At 44.7% G+C, this 17,584-nt stretch overlaps 1 protein-coding gene across 5 annotated transcripts in view; it reads right to left on the reverse strand.

Annotated features, from left to right (window-relative positions):
- The window catches only part of Tecpr2 (tectonin beta-propeller repeat containing 2), a 108,351-nt gene that overhangs the window by 90,388 nt on the left and 379 nt on the right, over positions 1–17,584 (reverse strand). For 3 of the 5 annotated variants that reach the window (XR_003848200.1, XM_029559909.1, XM_008825589.3), the window contains exon 2: positions 4,788–5,075. Coding sequence is in view for 4 of the 5 variants with exons in the window: in XM_029559909.1 (XP_029415769.1) it covers positions 4,788–5,006 (219 nt within the window). In the remaining variant the exon portion in view is untranslated. Of the gene's footprint in view, positions 1–4,787; positions 5,076–17,407; positions 17,537–17,584 lie in introns of those variants that run through there. The other 2 variants (XM_008825590.3, XM_029559908.1) reach the window with 2 other exon arrangements.

The following is a 17,584-nucleotide window of genomic DNA, read 5'->3' on the forward strand; positions in this document are numbered from 1 at the left end:
CATGTACCACCATCACCATATCCAGCTTCCATCTTTTAGCCCATTCTTTGTTGTTTTTCGTTTGTTTTTGAGACAGGGTCTTCCTGTAGCACCAGCTGGCCTGGAACTCACTATGTAGACCAGGGTAGCCTTGAATTCACAGAGATCCACCTGTCTCTGCCTCCCAAGTGCTGGGATAAAGGTATGCGCCACCACACCCAGCCCAGGACCTTGCTATGTAACCCTGGCTGGACCAGATTCTTTATTGCTCTTTATTTTCTGAGACAGGGTCTCTCACTGAACCTGGGCTAGACTGTTTGGGCTAGACTGGCTGGCCAATGTAACCTGGAAGCTCCTCCACCACTACGACGGCAAGCTACAGTCCCACCTCCTTCCCACACTCTGTGGAAGGAGTCTGCATGAAGGTGAGGGGCTAAGGATATATAAACCAGGGAAAGCCATGAGGCAGATCTCTTGCCATTTGTGTGACTCAGATCTCAAAGCTTAGCCAAAGTGTAGAAAATGGGCCTGTGGGAGTTCATGCCCTTGTAAGTCACCCTTTCCTGGCTGTCATAAACCATGCAAAATCCCCAAAAGAATGTATCATGTCGGTTTTGTCAATCTGAGTTAGGACTGCGTGACCCTAGAATCCCAGATGAGAGCTTGTGGGTCTGGGGGGTGGGGGGGGATTTAGTGCAACAGCCAGCAAGCCCCTTGGATCCCTCTGTCTCTGCCCTCAGTGCTGCAGTTACAGCCTTGCCATTTTATCTGAACTGAGCTCACATTTCCATAACAAGCACTTTACAGATATGATATTTTGACTGAATTTCTGACTAAGGCTTTAATTTTTTCATCTTTTGTTTATTTCTGTGTGGTATGTTGTATATGTACTGTGTTGTGTGTGTTATATGTACTTGTTAGTGTAGATGTGTGCATGTATGCATGTGGTGCATGTGCACATGTGTGCATATGTATGTGACGACCAGAGGTTGATATCATGTGTCTTTCCCCAATTGCTCTCCACCTTGTAAAACTTTTATTTGTTTTAAATTTTTTAAATGTTTTAAAATATTTTTAAATTTTATGTGCATGAGTGTTTTCTCTGCATGTATACGTACTTACATACTTACAAGTGTTGTGCAGTACTGACCTGTGCAAGTCAGAAGGGGGCATCAGATTCCCTGTTCCTGAAATTACAGACAGTCATTAGCTGCCATGTGAGTGCTAGGAATCAAATCTGGGTCCTCTGAAAGAGCAGTCAGTGCTCTTAATTGCTCAGCTATCTCTCCAGCCCCCAAACAGAAGTGTTTAGGCTTGGCAACAAGCACTTTTACCTGATGAGCTATCTTTTAGTCTACCATCTTTATATTCTGACACAGGGTCTCTCACTGTACCTGAATTTCATCAATTCAGCTAGGTTGGCTATCAATGAGCTTCAGGAACCTTCTCCCTCAGTGCTGGGTTACAGGCACATTCTACTATGCCTGACTTTATCTTTTTAAAAATCTGCATTAAGCCGGGCATGGTGGTGCACGCCTTCAATCCCAGCACTCAGGAGGCAGAGGCAGGCAGATCTCTGTGAGTTCAAGGCCAGCCTGGTCTACATAGTGAGTTCCAGGATAGCTGGTGCTACAGGGAGACCCTGTCTCAAAAAGACCAAAAAAAAAAAAAAATCTGCATTAAAATTTCCCTCTTTTAAATGATATTTTTTGATGAGTTGCATTTAATGTAACTAGTGGTATGTTTGGATTAGGTCTACCAGTTTACTTGTTTTCTGTTTTTCCTTTCTCTATTGCCCCTGCCTAATTTCCTAGGAGTTAAAATTTCATTTTGATACAGTTATTGAAAATTTTACCATACCTCATTACAGAGATTTAAAAAAAAACTGTTGCTCTAGAGGTTACAATACCTATATAGTTAACTTTGTATGCATGAGTACACATGCACAGGAGACTGAACCCAGGACCTTCCACATGCTAAGTATGTGCTCTACCACTGAGATACACTACTAGCCCAAATATACTTAACGTTTCAATGCTTACTTCTTCAAATAGAATATACAAACTTTAGTACCATACAGTACCCATGTTATACCTGTCTTACACATGCCTGCATCCACATGTTGAAAACGGAAGTTATACTTCTTGCTTTCGATTATCAAATTTATTTTAAAGAACTCAATGAAACAATCTATCTTAAAATGATTTTGGTTTTATGAGTGTTTTGCCTGCATGTAAGCACAACACATGTGTGCAATGCCTGAAGAGGTTAGAAAAGAGCATTGGATCCCCTGGAACTGGAGTTAAGAACAGCTGTTGATTGCATGTGGGTGTTGCAAATAGAACCTAGGTCCTTTGCAGGAGCAGCCAATGCTCTTAATCACTGAGCATCTCTCCAGCCCCACAAACAAACTATCTTATTACTATTATTTCACTTTCTTTCATTCCTGATGTGCTCCCTCTGTCTGGAGAACAGTGACTTCAGAGCAGGTCCGGCAACACTCTGCTCTCCTTCATCTGAGAGTACTTTGTTTCACTCTTCCTCCTCCTCTTTTCTTCTTTAGACAAGGTCTTGCTGTATAGCCCCGGTTAGTCTGGAACTTGCCATGTAGACCCGGCTGGCCTCAAACTCACAATCCTCCTACCTCAGCCTCCCACATAGCTGAGACAACAGGTGTGTGGCAGTACACCCGGTAGGCTATCCTTTCAGAGCACTGCGCTGCTGTATTCTGATTTCTGATGGAAAGCTACAGTTATTCAAACCATCATCCCCTGCAGATAATAGGTCATTTTTCTCTGGCTATTTTTAAAAACATTTTATTATTTTTTTATGTGTATGGGTATATTGTCAGCATGTAAGTGTACCTGTGCCATGCAATGTCCACAGGGGTCAGAAGAGGGCACTGAATTCCCCTGAAACTGGAGTTTGGACGGTTGTTAGGTGCTGTGTGGGTGCTGGGAATCAAACTTGGGTCCTCTACAAGAGCAGCCAATGCTCTTAACCACTGAGCCATCTCTCCAGCCCACTCTGGCTAATTTTAAGAGGTTTTTGTTTTGTTTTAAAATCTTTAACAGTTTGATTCTGATGTCTCTTGACAACAGATTCATCAGTTTATCCTGCTAGGGTTCATTTTGATTAATAAGCTTTCCTTGTTAAGATTTTGAGAAATTTTAGATACACTAAATTCCTAAGTACAGTTTAAAGATTAATTGTGTAACGATCTTCAGTGTTTGGGGAGCTTCAACAGTCAAACCATGAAAAATTATTCAAAGAAAAAATAGTGATAGGAGTTGTGTGGTGGTACCTGCCTATAACCCAGCATCTCAGAGGCTGATATAGGAGGGTTACATGTTTGAGGCCAGTTTAGACTACATAGTGAACTCCAGGACAGCCCCGGATACATCAAGATCTTTTAAAAATTTATTTATTTATTTATTTATTGGTTTTGTTTTTTGTTTTTTAAGACAGGGTCTCCCTGTAGCCCCAGCTGTCCTGGAACTCACTATGTAAACCAGGCTGGCCTCAAACTCACAGAGATCCACCTGCCTCTGCTTTCCAAGTGCTGCAGCTAAAGGCATGTGCCACCACGCCCAGCAAAAATTTATATATTTATTTTTGTTTTACATGTACGAGTATTTTGCCTGCATGTAAGCGCACCCAGGTTGTGCAATGCCCAAGTTGATCAGAAGAGGGTACTGAATTCCTTGGTCCTGGAGTTATGGTTGTAGCTCTCATGTGGGTGCTAGGAACTGAACCTGAGTCCTTTGCAAGAACAGCCAGTGCTCCCAACCACTGAGCCCTTAAATGTAAATGATAATCCTTCATGGGGATTTTGTAAAGATAAAAATGAGCTCCTATGCTGGGTGTGGGGGCACATGCCTTCAATCCCAGAACTTGGTAGGTGAAGGCAGGTGAATTTCTATGAGTTTGAGGCCAACCTGGTCTACATAGTGAGTTCCAGGCCAGGTGGGACAAAATAGTCAAAAAAAAAAAAAAAAGTTCATATATTACTATATTAAAGGTTTAGAATAGGGGGCTGGACATAGCTCAGTGGTTAAGAACACTGGTTTCTCTTGGAGAGGACACAGGTCTGGTTCCCAATACCTACATGGTATTACCATCCGTAATTCAGTTCCCAGAGGATCTGATGCCTTCTGGCTTTCATAGGCATTGTACAACATGTATGTGCTTACATGCATGAATGAGGAACACTCATATACATAAAATAAAAATAAATAAAAATTGGCTGGGTATGGTAGCACATGCCTTTAGGCAGAGGCAGGCGGATCTCTGTGAGTTCGAGGCCAGTCCATTCTATATAGTAAGTTCCAGGACAGCTGGGGCTACAGGGAGACCCTATCTCAAAAAGACCAAAAAATAAAATTTTTTTTTTTAAGTGATGAAAGACTTTTGGAGATGGGGTGTGTGTGTTGTATAAAAAACATCAATGTTAACCAGGCGTGGTGGCACACGCCTTTAATCCCAGCACTCAGGAGGCAGAGGCAGGCGATCTCTGTGAGTTCAAGGCCAGCCTGGTCTCCATAGTGAATCCAGGACAGCTGGGGCTCCAGGGAGACCCTGTCTCAAAAAGACCAAAATAAACAAAACAAAAACAAAAACAAAAACAAAACACCAATGTTTACATTCCACTCAGTTTAAAAAAAAATATGTCTAAATACTGTTTGAGTGAAGTATAGCCATATTCTAGCAACTCAAATAAATTATCCCAGGTTAAACACTGCTAGAACACAAACATTCTAAACATCAGCTATGACTGGTACATACTAAGATGCAAAGAAAAGACTCACTTCAAAGTTGTACTTCTTCATCTGGTGGAGGTGCCGGCAGTACAGGTAGAGCATGCCAATGCTGCTGCCCACTGCAATGTAGTCCCCGTTGGTGTCCAGGGCTGTGAGGTAGACCACAACAGAACGAAAGCCCCTCTGGATCTTGGTGGGGATGGCATTGAGGAGATAGTACAAAGGGCAGAACTCTCGGAATGTAACAGCCTCAGATATTGAGGCCATGGCCAAGGTTCCCACAGATGTTCTTCCAGCAGAAGGAATGTTTACTCCTCATCTAAGGAATCCTGCGGGCTACAAAAATGTAACACTGTAACTCTTGCAATGCCTAGTCCTGCCAAAGAGTAATCATGTTTAATAGTGGAGACAAGATTATTAAAGAATTGAAGCTGGAGGGGCTAGGGAGATGGCTCAGTGGCTAAAAGCACCTTCTGCTCTTAGGGCCTCCAGCAACCATACCGGGCTACTCACAATTACCCACAACTCCAGCTCCAGGGGATGACCTGCACTTCTGTGCACATACCCACAACATAGACATGCATACACACACATAATTTAAAAATAAATCTTAAAAAAAGGAATTGCAGCTGGAACTTAAACTGAGAAAATAAAGGAAGAGTTTACATTTTAATTCAGAATGCACCTCCGTAAGGACTAGCCTCTAATCTGTTAGTCACTATCACAGAGGAGCAACAGCACAAAGCACAGTTCTCAACTTTATGATCTAGTCAGAGGGCCCAAGGAAGAGACACAAAACTACAAGGAATTAACCATGACTTCCGATAAGCTGCAGGATTAGTGTGGATTAAAGTGGACCTGGAGGGGCTGGAGAGATGGTTCAGTGGTCAAGAGCACAGGCTGCTCTTGCAGAGGACTGGTGTTTGGTTTCCAGCACCCACATGGCAGCTAGCAAAGGTCTGTAACTCTAATTCCAGGGGATTTGATGACCTCTTCTAGCCTCTGTGGGCACTGCACAAACTTATATACATGCAGGCAAAACACTCATACACAAAAAATAAGTGAGACTGGAGGCAACTCTCTTAGACGCCGATGCCACTGTTGGGTGTGCACTGCCTGCTCTTTCCTAAGCACCCCTCTCTTCGTCCCCTAATGTCCATACCTAAATCCCTTTTAAAACCTTTTCTGAGCTGGCCATGATGCTCACACCTTTAATGCCAGCACTCAGGAGGCTGAGGCAAGAAGGTTGCTTTGAGTTCTGTGAGCCTGGGCTCCGTGGTGAGTTCCAGTCAGCCTGTGGCTACAGTGGAGACACTGTCTCAAAAACAAAAGAATTTTCACCTTTTCTTAATAAACCCCAGTTGTTTCAAACACACACACACATGCACGCGCGTGCGACAACTCTACTAAAAGCACCCAGAGCAATGAAGTCCACCTGTCCACCTGGTTAACGAGCTACAGGAGAAAGTCTGTAGTAGAACAGTGAATCCACACCAGACTCAGAAAAATGCTTCCCATGTGGTGAGGTTGCCCACAGCCAAAATCCACCTCAGTGTCTGGAAACAACACACACCTGCCCCACGAGGAGTCCTGTGCCTCCTTGCACTTATTAAGATACCTAGCCACCTTCACCCAACAACCTCACCTAATGCAGTGTACCCACAGTCATTTAATCCTTTCCCTCTCCCTAGCAGGTAGGTGGCCTCATCCCCCACTTTCAGAAGGTGGCACTGAAGGGGGGTCTTGTGGAGACTACACAGTTGAGCCTTGTATTTATTTTCCCTTTAAGTTCACAGCAATTGACAGAGACATAGTGACACTGATTTAACCTAAATTCATAATTCACAATTTTAGGCTCCAGGAAGCTTTGTGAGTCCTCCTCAGAAAATTCTTAGGATACTAGTTTTACTCTCACTTTGAACTTGAGTTTTCTACAACTGCATACTTGGCTGACCAACTCTTTGGTCCTCTTCTGATCAAATTCACCAAACTCATTTTCACCTAAGGGTCCTTCAATGCTCTCTCTTTCAAGAGGCCACTCAGTTTTTGCTGAAGGGCCTCAACAGTGGGTATCTACTAAAATGCCCCTCTTTCACAAGGTCTTGCCAACCACCCTCCCCAGCACAGCAACCCTAGCATGCCTCTTACTTTGCTTTGTCCACATCTTGCTTTCCTGTACACACACGTCTATAAACCCCAAGTGGCCAGATACTGATAAGAAAAAGTAATATTCTTATAACTTCTTGTGTTCATATATAATCTTCAGCTTAAGACTATTCTGCAGTTTCCTTCTGTTTCACTTACCGGGCAGACATCCTGAAATGTAGCCTGGGATGTTTTACTACTCAGGGATGTTGTTTTTCTCTGTGATGCTCTCCCAGCTGAGATGTTTCACTACTCTGCAGTAACATGTGGTGCACGCCTTTAATCCCAGCACTCGGTAGGCAGTGGCAGGAGGATCTCTGTGAGTTCAAGGTCAGCCTGGTCTACATAGTGAGTTCTAGGACAGCTGGGGCTACAGGGAGACCCTGTCTCAAAAAGACCAAAAAAAAAAAAGTGTAGATCAAACATGACAGATATTTGGGGTTGGGGATTTAGCTCAGTGGTAGAGCGCCTGCCTAGCAAGCGCAAGGCCCTGGGTTCGGTCCTCAGCTCCGGGGGGAAAAAAAGATGAAATAACATGACAGATACCTAAACTTCTGCCAGTGATATGTTTTTGTAAACTGTGATGACTGATTCCTGGCCTAATTAACCTGACCTAGCTGTGGCAGATATCCTGATCCATGCCTGGGGTATCTACTTTGTAAGATATGATGACCAGGTGAACTCACGAAGCATTTTCTTCAGGTAACATGGCCCAACATGAAAAGAGACACAGGGTCCAAGGGTCCAGGTGTCAGTCTCAAAACGATGACTTAAAAGGCCCATTTGACCCCATCTGTACTTCTGTTCAGAGACCAGAAAATTCTGGGCCCTCATGAATGTGAAATAACAATTCTGGGGCGGGGAGGGGTGTCCCACACTGATGACCTGATCTAATCTTAACCTTGTCCCAAAGGTCCCACCTCCAAATACAATTAACCCATGACTTTGAGGACTAAGCTTCCAATATATAAATTTGGGGGGTTGGGGGGGGGACATGTATCCAAACCACAGAACTTTGTCTGGTAGCTGTGAAGATCTCTGAGGAAGCCAGTCAGGCCTGGGTGCTCATGTGTGCAATCCCAGTGCTTAGAAACAGACAGGACTGCCATGAGTTCTAGGCCAGCCTGGGTTACACAGTAAGACCTTGTCTCCAAAAACAATAAAGGGGGCTGGGCATGGTAGCGCACACCCTTAGTCCCAGCACTCGGGAGGCAGAGACAGGAAGATCTCTGTGAGTTCAAGGCCAGCCTGGTCTACACAGTGAGTTCCAGGCCAGCTGGGGCTACAGGAGAACCTGTTTCAAAAAGACCAAAATGAATGAATGAATGAATGAATGAATGAATGAATGAAATAAATAAATAAATAAATGGGCCGGGCATGGTAGCATACACCTTTGATCCCAGCACTTGGGAGGCAGAGGCAGGCAGATCTCTGTGTGATCCAGGCCAGCCAGTTACATAGTGAGACTGTCTTATAAAAAATTAAATTTTTTTTTAAAAAAAAGTGAAATTAAAGTAAGAAAAGGAATTTAGGTTAACTTTCAAAATGTATATATATGCCCGTAGTCCCAGCACTCAGGAGGTAGAGGCAGGAGGATGGAGAAGTAGAAGTTAACCTGAGCTACACAGGCAGACACTGCCTCAAAAAGAAAAATAAAACTTTTCTCCCCTTAGAGTAGCTCTGTCAAATTACATTTAGTTTCCAGAAACCCCTTCATTTGGTTCAGTTCTTTTCACTGACAGCTCCACGTTCTGTGGAAAGGAGGGGCTCTGAGACTGCAGCCCAGCTCCCAGCTCCCAGGGGCCCTCAGGAGGACTGTTTAGAGACTACTATTTTGATTTAGTTAGGCATCTATTGGTGGAGGCTTAAGATGTTTTAATCAGTACTGTGGAGGGGCACAATCCCCGGAACCAACTCCAAAAGCAACTTCCAAGTATTTGTCTAAGGAGGGAGCTGTTCTAACTTGCTTCTCTGTTGCTGTGATAAAACACTGACCAAAAGAAACTTGGGAGAGGAAAGAGTTTGTTTGGCTTCCAGATTACACAGTCCATCATTGAGGGAAGCCTAGGCAGGAACTCGAGCAGAGAAAGTGAAGGAACGCTGCTCACTGGCTTGTTTCCTCTGGCTTGCTCAGCTATCTTCTTTTTTTTGGTCTTTTTGAGACAGGGTCTCCCTGTAGCCCGAGCTGTCCTGGAACTCACTATGTAGACCAGGCTGGCCTTGAACTCACAGAGATCCGCCTGCCTCTGCCTCCCAAGTGCTGGGATTAAAGGCATGCACCACCACGCCCGGCCTCAGCTATCTTTTTTATGCAGCCCAGGCCCACCTGCCCAGAGGTGGCAAGGCCCACACTGGGTTGGGCCCTCCTACATGAATTAGCAATCAAGCAAATGCCCCATAGGCCAATCTGATGGAGAGAATTCCTCAACCGAGGCCCCCCTTTTGAGGTGTGTCAAGTTGACAGCTGAAGCTAACTCTAACAGGGACTAACAGCTGTCTCAGTTCTGAAGTAGGTAAGAGCATAACCAGACTGAATCTGGTGCTGCTCAACTGGAAACCCTGGCACTCACTCCTCTTGGATTCCTCCCTCTCCCTCACCTCCACAACAATCCATCCCCTTAACCCATAAGCTCTGCTTCAAACCCCACATACCCACCAATTCTGGCAGAGCCTTCCTGGGAGTCCTTGGCTCTGCCGTCTGCAGCACTGCAAGCCACTCCTAGCACCATCCTAGTTCCCAGGCCTGCTCCTAGAGCCCATGCTCCTACACAGTGAGCTCTTTAAAGTCACTGAAATCAAACATTTCTTTACTCCAAAGAAGAGAACCAAGAGAGCTAAAAGACAACCCCACAGATTTCCTTCCACAAACTGGGAGAAAACATCTGCTGATTATAGAGAGATACATACATATACATTTTTATTTAAAATACATGAAGAACTCTTACGACGCTCTCATAGACTTTCCTACAAAGACGACCACAAATGGCCAATGAGCACAGGAAAAGGTGGTGTTCGGTGCAGCATCAGTCACTTGGGAAGTGGGAACCAAAGCCACCCTCAAGAGCTGGGGTGTAGTTCAGTGGTAGAGCACCTGGTCTAGCATGCTGCAAGGCCAAGAGTTCAAGTCCCAGATCCACAAGAGTTCAACATTAAGTTACCATATGATACCACAATTCTCTGCCTAGATACATGGCCCCAAACTTTTACTCATGTTCCAGAGAGCACTATTTACAATAGCCAAAAAGTAAAACCAACCCAAACATCCATCAACTGATCAATGTGTACAATGTGGTCTATTTAAACAGTGGAAGCCTCACAATGAAAGCAAAGAAGCACCAATTTATGCTATAACATGGATGAACCTGGAAAACACGCTGAGCGAAAGCAACCAGACACAAGAACTCTCATATTGCACGATTCCATTTAGATAAATGTCCAGAAGAGGCAAAGCTACAGAGACACAAAGTAGACCAGCAGCTGCCTAGGGCTGGGAGAAAGGAGTGGAAGAGCTTGAAGGGCTTTTCTGTCAGGGGATGGGTCTGAGGAATCCCACTCATGGTAGAGTGCTTGCCTGTATACACAATGCCCTCTGTATGCACAATGCCCTGGGTACCACCCCCAGCATTGGGAAAAAACAGACCATAATAATTTCTAAACTTAGGAAAAATATTACAAACAAACTCTGGGCAGGGCATGGTGGTGGCATACCTGTAATCCCAGCACTAGGGATGCAAAGGCCGCAAGACCTTGAGTTTGACACTGCCTGGGCCACACAGCAAGTTCCAGGGCTGCCTGGGCAAGTGAGACCTCACCTTGGGGGGGGTGGAATGAAGCCGGGCATGGGAGTGCACACCTTTAATTCCAGCACTCTGGAGGCAGAGGCAGGCAGATCTCTGTGAGCTCAAGGCCAGGTGGGGCTACAGGGAGACCCTGTCTCAAAAAAAGACCAGGGGGAAAAAAGGTTGAAAGGTTGTGGAATTGAAGTGTCAACTACATAACAGAATATACTAAAACCCATTGAGTTCTATATTCTAAATAGATCAATGACATGGCATGGCATGTTACATCTCAATAAAGCTGTTACTAAAAACTGAGGAATCAGCTCTCTCGCAGAGGAACACACTTTACTTCTACTCTCCTCAGTGGTTCCCACTTCTCCAACAATGACAACGAAATGCCATCCCTGGACAGTCAGCTTGTTGATCGAAGTTGGTTTAAAAAAAAACAGGCTGGAGAGATGGCTCATCGGTTAAGAACACTGGTGGTTCTTGCAGAAGACCCGGGTTCGAATCCCAGCACCCACATGGCAGCTAACTGTAACTCCAGTTCCAGGGGATCCGACAACCTCTTTTGTCCTCCAAGGGCATTGCATGACATGAGTGTACTTACCTACATTCAGGCAGTACACGAATACACATAAAATATATTAAAAAAAAAAAAAAAAAAGACAAAAGCCGGGCGTGGTGGCACACACCTTTAATCCTAGCACTTGGGAAGCAGAGGCTGGGGATATCTGTGAGTTGAGGCCAGCATGGTCTACATAGTAAGTTCCAGGCCAGGTGGGGCTACAGAGAGACTCTGTCTCAAAAACACCAAAAAAAAAAAAAAAAAAAAAAAAAAAAAAAAAAAAAAAAAAGACAAAGTAAAAACGCCCATGCCTTGTGAGTGTGCTGATCTCTTCTCAGGAAACCTCAATGAGGCCTTCTGCAAGCACTAACACCAAGGACCCCTCTTCCCACCTCAAGATCCCTTCTATTAAGAATGACCTCACTCCATAGATGTAGCTTCTCACCCCTGCGGGCTGAACAGAAACACAGCTACATCCAGGAAGGCCTCCCCAGGTCAGATCACTTAACAACAATCAAGCTTCTCTTTCTATTATATGCCCTCCATAACCCTCACCACAGCCTCTGATATGTTATTTGCTAAATAATCTCTTCTGTGGGAAGGTAAGGAATGCTATCTCCTTTTGGCACAGAGTAGATGTCCATAAATTCTTGTACATCTTGTACAGAGTAGATGCCCATTTAGTCTTGTTGAGTGAATAAATAAAATGTTAACTTCATGGGCTGGAGAGATGGCTCAGCAGTTAATAGCACTGGTTGCTCTTTTAGAGGACCCGGGTTCGATTTCCAGCACCCATGTGGCAGCTAACAATCCTCTGTAACTCCAGTTCTAGGGTTTCTGATACCCTCTTCTGACCTCTGCAGGCTTTGCAAAATACAGGTGCACTTACGTACATGCAGGCAATATACTCATACACATAAAATGAAAATAATAAAATACTTATAAATATGTTTAACTTCAAGTCTTACTGCAAAAGAAAATTCTCAATCAAATCTCTATTTCTCTCTCTCTGTCTCTCTGCTGGGGAATCAAACTTAGGGCCTTATACCTGCTAGGAAAGAGGCCTATTAACTGGGATATACCTCAGCCCTTTCAATCCAGTCTTTAAAATAAGTATGTTTCTGGGATGGAGAGATGGCTCAGTAGTTAAGAGGACTGACTGCTCTTACAGAGGACCTAGGTTTGATTCCCAGCACCCACATGGTGCTGACAACAATCCATAACTCCAGTTCCAGGGGAATCCAATGCCTTCTTCTGACCTCTGCAGGCACTTCATGACATGGTGCACTTACACACATGCAGGTATAGCGCTCACACACATAAAATAAAAATAAATGAAATTTTTAAAATAAATATGCTTCCTTGGCTATGAGCATCTCAATTAAAAATACAACAGTCAAGTTAGAACAGAAGCCATAGGCTAGAAAGATGGCTGAATGGCTAGCAGCACGTGCTGCTCTTCTAGAGGACAGAGCTTGGTCCCCAGCACCCATGTTCAGGAGCTCACAATCACCTCTACTCTAGCTCCAAGAGATCTGACACCCTCTTTTGGCATCCATGGACACTCACATACGTGTAGCATATATACACACACAGACATACACACTAATAAAGTTTTTTTGTTGTTGTTTACTAAGACAGAGTCTGTAGCCCTAGCTAGCCTGGAACTTGCTATGTAGACCTGGCTGGCTTCAATCTCACAGAGATCTGTCTGCCTCTGCCTCCTGCCTGCTGGGATTAAAGGCATGCACAACCATGCCTGGCTTAAAAATAAATTCTTAAAAAAGAAAGAAAAGGTCTGGAGAGATGGCTCAGTGGCTAAGAGCACAAACTGCTCTTGCAAAAGACCAGGTTTGAATCCCAACACGCACATGGCAGCTAACAACCATCTGTGACTCCAGTTCCAGGGGATTCAACACCTTCTTCTGGCCTCCTTGGGCACTGCAGGACAAAGCATGACATGGATACACTTACATACGTGCAAGCATAACACTCATACACATAAAATAAATATACAAATAAAATTTTTTTCTAAAAAAGGAAAGAAAAATTGAAGATATGATGCTTTCTCCACATTCCCCATCAGTTTCATAAACATGAGTGGTGGGCCACACCCAACCATCAACTTGATGGACAGATTTCCACAAACTAGAGCTAGGACTAACTTAGCACTTGAACTATTCATGCAGTAGTACATGTCACAGGCTCTGGTAACACTCATGTCTCAAGGTTCCTCTCCAAGATTTGGTGTGAAGTGACCATCAGTATCCTTGTACAATCCTTTTTCAGACAGTCTCACCCTAGCCCACGGTGCTCCCGGGCTTTTCCAAGTGCTAGGATTACAGACACACACCTCCATACCTCACTCTGATAATCTACTTTTACTTGGGCTTTTTAAATTATTTATTTGGTGCTGGAGAGATGGCTCAGCGGTTAAGAGCACTCGCTGCTCTTGCAGAGGACCATGATTCCCAGCATCCATATGGCAGTGAAAAACTGTCCAGCACTCCAGTTCCAGGGGATCCAATGCCCTCTTCTGACCTCCTGAGCACTATACATGGGTATATTATGGAAATAGAGCTTATCAAATGCTAGAAGATTTTGCAATGTGATGGTAATTAAGAACTCCCAGAATGGGGAAGTGAACAGGAATCTTCCCCTGCCCCCTATGACTATCCAGGACAGAAGTCTGTTTTCCACAGCTATGACATTCCTGTACACATCTTTGTTGCCTAAGGCTTCTGCACTGTTACCTGTTATTTTACTTAATTACCATCTATATGCTTTTGCTTGCACTCTTCACGAGCATAAAAACCCTCCAAAACTTGGACAAGGGGTCTGATTCCTTTATTCATGGGGTCAGTCCCTCTAGCATCAAATTAATTAAACTCCCTCTCCTCACCTGACTTTGACTGTTGATCTCTGATTATTTCTGTAACAGGTACACTAAGACACATGCAGGTAAAACATTCATACATATAAATAAATCAATTAAAATATTTTAAATAAATAAAAATAAAATAATTTTACGTGCATGATTGGTTAGCCTCCGTGTCATGCAAAACCTGCAGAGGCCAGAAGAGGGTTGTTGGGTCCCCTGGAACTGGAGTCACAGACAGCTGTTAGTTGCCATGTGGGTGCTGGGAACTGGACAGTCCTCTGCAAGAGCAGTCAGTGCTCTTAACTGCTGAGCCATCTCTCCAGCCCCCGCCCCTTTTTTTCAGCCCTTATTTTTGAGACAGGATTTGGTACTGTAGCTCCACTTGACCTAGGACTCCCACGGATCTTCTTGCTCTGCCTTGTGAATGCTGGGAATACAAGCTCGCACCACCATGCCCAGATGCTTAGGTGTTAAATTCTTACAGCAGAACCCAAAGGGACAGAAATTAATTTATCTTACAGAAGAAACTCTTGTCACTTCCCTGTTCCCATCCCCGCTGGCTAACCAAGTGCTCACTCAAGCATGAAGATTGGACATCTCAACAAAGGTCGTATTTAACTTTATCTCCATCTCCATTCTCTAGCTGCAATGACTTTAAGACAAATTTTGAAACTGATTTATTATTGTGTATGATGTGTGTGTGTGTTCGCACCATAGTGCACATTCGGAGATCGGAGCACAACTCTGTGGAGTAGGTTCTCTCCTTCCACCTTTACATGGGTTCCAGGGATCAAACTCAGGTTGCCAGACTTACACAGCAAGGGCCTTTGCCTGCTGAGACATCCTGCTGGCCCCTGCAATGACTTTTCTACCAGTTCCTGAATTTACTGTGCTGTCTTACAGAGCCAAGCCCCTTTCTTCCTTTTTCCATTCTCCACATACAGCCTGTAATAAATTCTCCACCAGGAGGCTTGGTCGAGGAACTATGCTGTCAAGGAACTTATGAGGGCAGTTACCAAAAAGCACCATGTTTTCTACCTTGTTCAATGTACTTTTTCTAGTCTTTGTCTATGTCCTTTTAATCTATACATTTGTGGTGCTTCAAAAGAACAGATCACTGGCAGGGTAGCACATGCTTGTATTCCAGCACATGGGAGGAAAAAGGAGGAAGATTATTATAAATTAAAGGCCAGCCTGGTCTACATTGCCAGTTTGGGGCCAGCCAAAGTCTACACAGGAAGATCCTGCTTAAGCCCCCCACTCTAAAACAATATAGTACAATCAACATTCAACACTTATTTGCTGAATTACCCCTCTCAAAGTCCTGTAACAAGTCAGGCACAGTGGTGCATATTCATAATTCAAACATTCAAGGAGGCTGAGGCCAGAGACTCTTAGTGAGCCTAAGGCCAGTCTGGGCTACATACAGAGTCTATCTCAAAAACAAAACAAAAACTATACCAGGTTGCCCCCAGGATAGTAGCAAAATTCACTAGAACTTTGGTGACTAGATCTAAGGCATATATTCAGGAGAAAATGACCACAAATTTTAAAGAATAGCTTACTTCCATCTCAACAATTTAGGAAAATGTCGACTTCTACCTAGATTCTCCCAAGCTCCCTCTAAGCCTCTCCCTTCGGAAGCTCAAAGCCTGCACATGGCTGTCTCCTCATCTTTCCAGCCAGCTGACTACGGTCTGCCTGTTTCTCCCTTTTCACTAAGTCCCAGTGGTCATGTTGTTCAAGTTCTATAGTGGCTATGTGAAATGGGGTCCTCTCTGTGTTAGCAACTTCTCTAAGGAAAACTGAAAAGCCCAGTAGGAGCCAATCTTCCACTGGAAAAGGCAGTGTGGTTACATCATAACAAATCTGCTCAAAGGTGCTAGCCAGTTGCTTTTCCAAAGACCATCTTTCCCACCCCAGTTCCCAAGCCTGTGTTAAAAACCCAAGCAGTATTCTCGGGTTTTAAAGGTCAAGAGCCAGACTAGTGTCCCTGAGGGTAGTGATTGCGTGTGGAGGGTAAGCCACAGCATCTCCAGGGCCTGACACAGTGGTTGGCATACAAAGCACCCTGCTAAAATCCTGATGACCAAACATGGAGTCCACCCCAGGTTACTAAACAAACAAGAATTAAAACACAAGGTCACAGGTGTAGCAATGTGGATTACAGCTGGGTGTGGGAAAGTACAAAATGTCTTTTAGCTTATAACACCCGGAATCACTGGTGACAAGGGGTAGAGCAGCTTCATTCCCTGTTGGTGTCCAGGCCTAGGATGTGGGGACATTCCAGACCTACTTCCTTAAGGTTTTTTTTTAATATTTTATTATTTTTATTTTATGTATATGCATGTATTGCCTGCATGTAGGTAAGTGCACTCGAGTCCTGCAATGCCCGAGGAGGTCAGAAAGCCATGTTGGATCCTCCTGGAACTGGAGTTAAAGACAGTTGTTAGCTGCCATGTGGGTACTGGAATTCAAACCTGGGTCTTCTGCAAGCTCAGTGCTCTTAACCGCTAAGCCCTCTCTCCAGCCCAAAGCTTTTAAAAAATATTTATTATTTTAATTTTATGTGTATGAGTGTACTTCCTGCAAGTGTGTAAGTGCATCCGTGTCCTGCAATGCCCGAGGAGGTCAGAAGGCCAGGTCAGATTCCACTGGAACTGGAGTTACAGAAGATTTTTAGCAGCTATGTGGGTGCTGGGAATCTAACCTGGTCTTCTGCAAGAGCAGCCAGAGCTCTTAACCGTTGAGCCATCTCTCCAGCCCACTTCCTTAAAGTTTTTAAAACTTTGTCTGCAAGGGGACAGTCAACCTAAATAGTGCAAGTGATCACTCCAGTCAATAGCGAAAAAGACGCACTTGGCTGTTCGGCCAACATTGAACAGAAGCAGCAAAACAGCTAAAATTCCTGAATCTCAGTGAGAACGAGAACAAGAACACAACAAAAAAAAAAAGGGCAGGACAGGAAAATGGTAGCCGAGTAGAGAATACGAAAGTAGTAAGAAGCCAGAGACAGAGGAAAAGCAGCGAAGCCAACAGAGCCCTGCGGGCGACTACCCTTGATGGCGAGCACTCAAACACGGTGCTAAACTGTGCACGCACTGACCCATTTAAACCCTCCACCAGACAGAAACTTATCAGCTCCATTTTACCGAAGATGAAACTGAAGCTAGGCAGCTGACACTTGCTCCAGCCCCTGCATTACCCTCGGGTCAGATCCCAGGCCACCCACTCTGGCCACCCACAAGTCAGGATTGCCACGGGCCACGCGCCGGTCCATCTCACCCACACTTACTGAACTCCTACGGGGGTGCCCAGGCCAGCCGCCTGGCGCTGGCGGGCGAATGCAGGGGATCCCGCAGAGGCTCGGGGGCTAGAACACAACGTCAATCATTGGGTTGGGGAGCCCCGGCCGGCGGGCAGAAGGAGGCAGGGTGGGGCAGGAGGGCGGAGCGAGGGGAGCGTGGGAGCC

The sequence above is a fragment of the Nannospalax galili genome, unplaced genomic scaffold (assembly GCF_000622305.1).
Source record: "Nannospalax galili isolate Female #2095 unplaced genomic scaffold, S.galili_v1.0 scaffold188, whole genome shotgun sequence".
NCBI classification, from domain to species: domain Eukaryota; kingdom Metazoa; phylum Chordata; class Mammalia; order Rodentia; family Spalacidae; genus Nannospalax; species Nannospalax galili.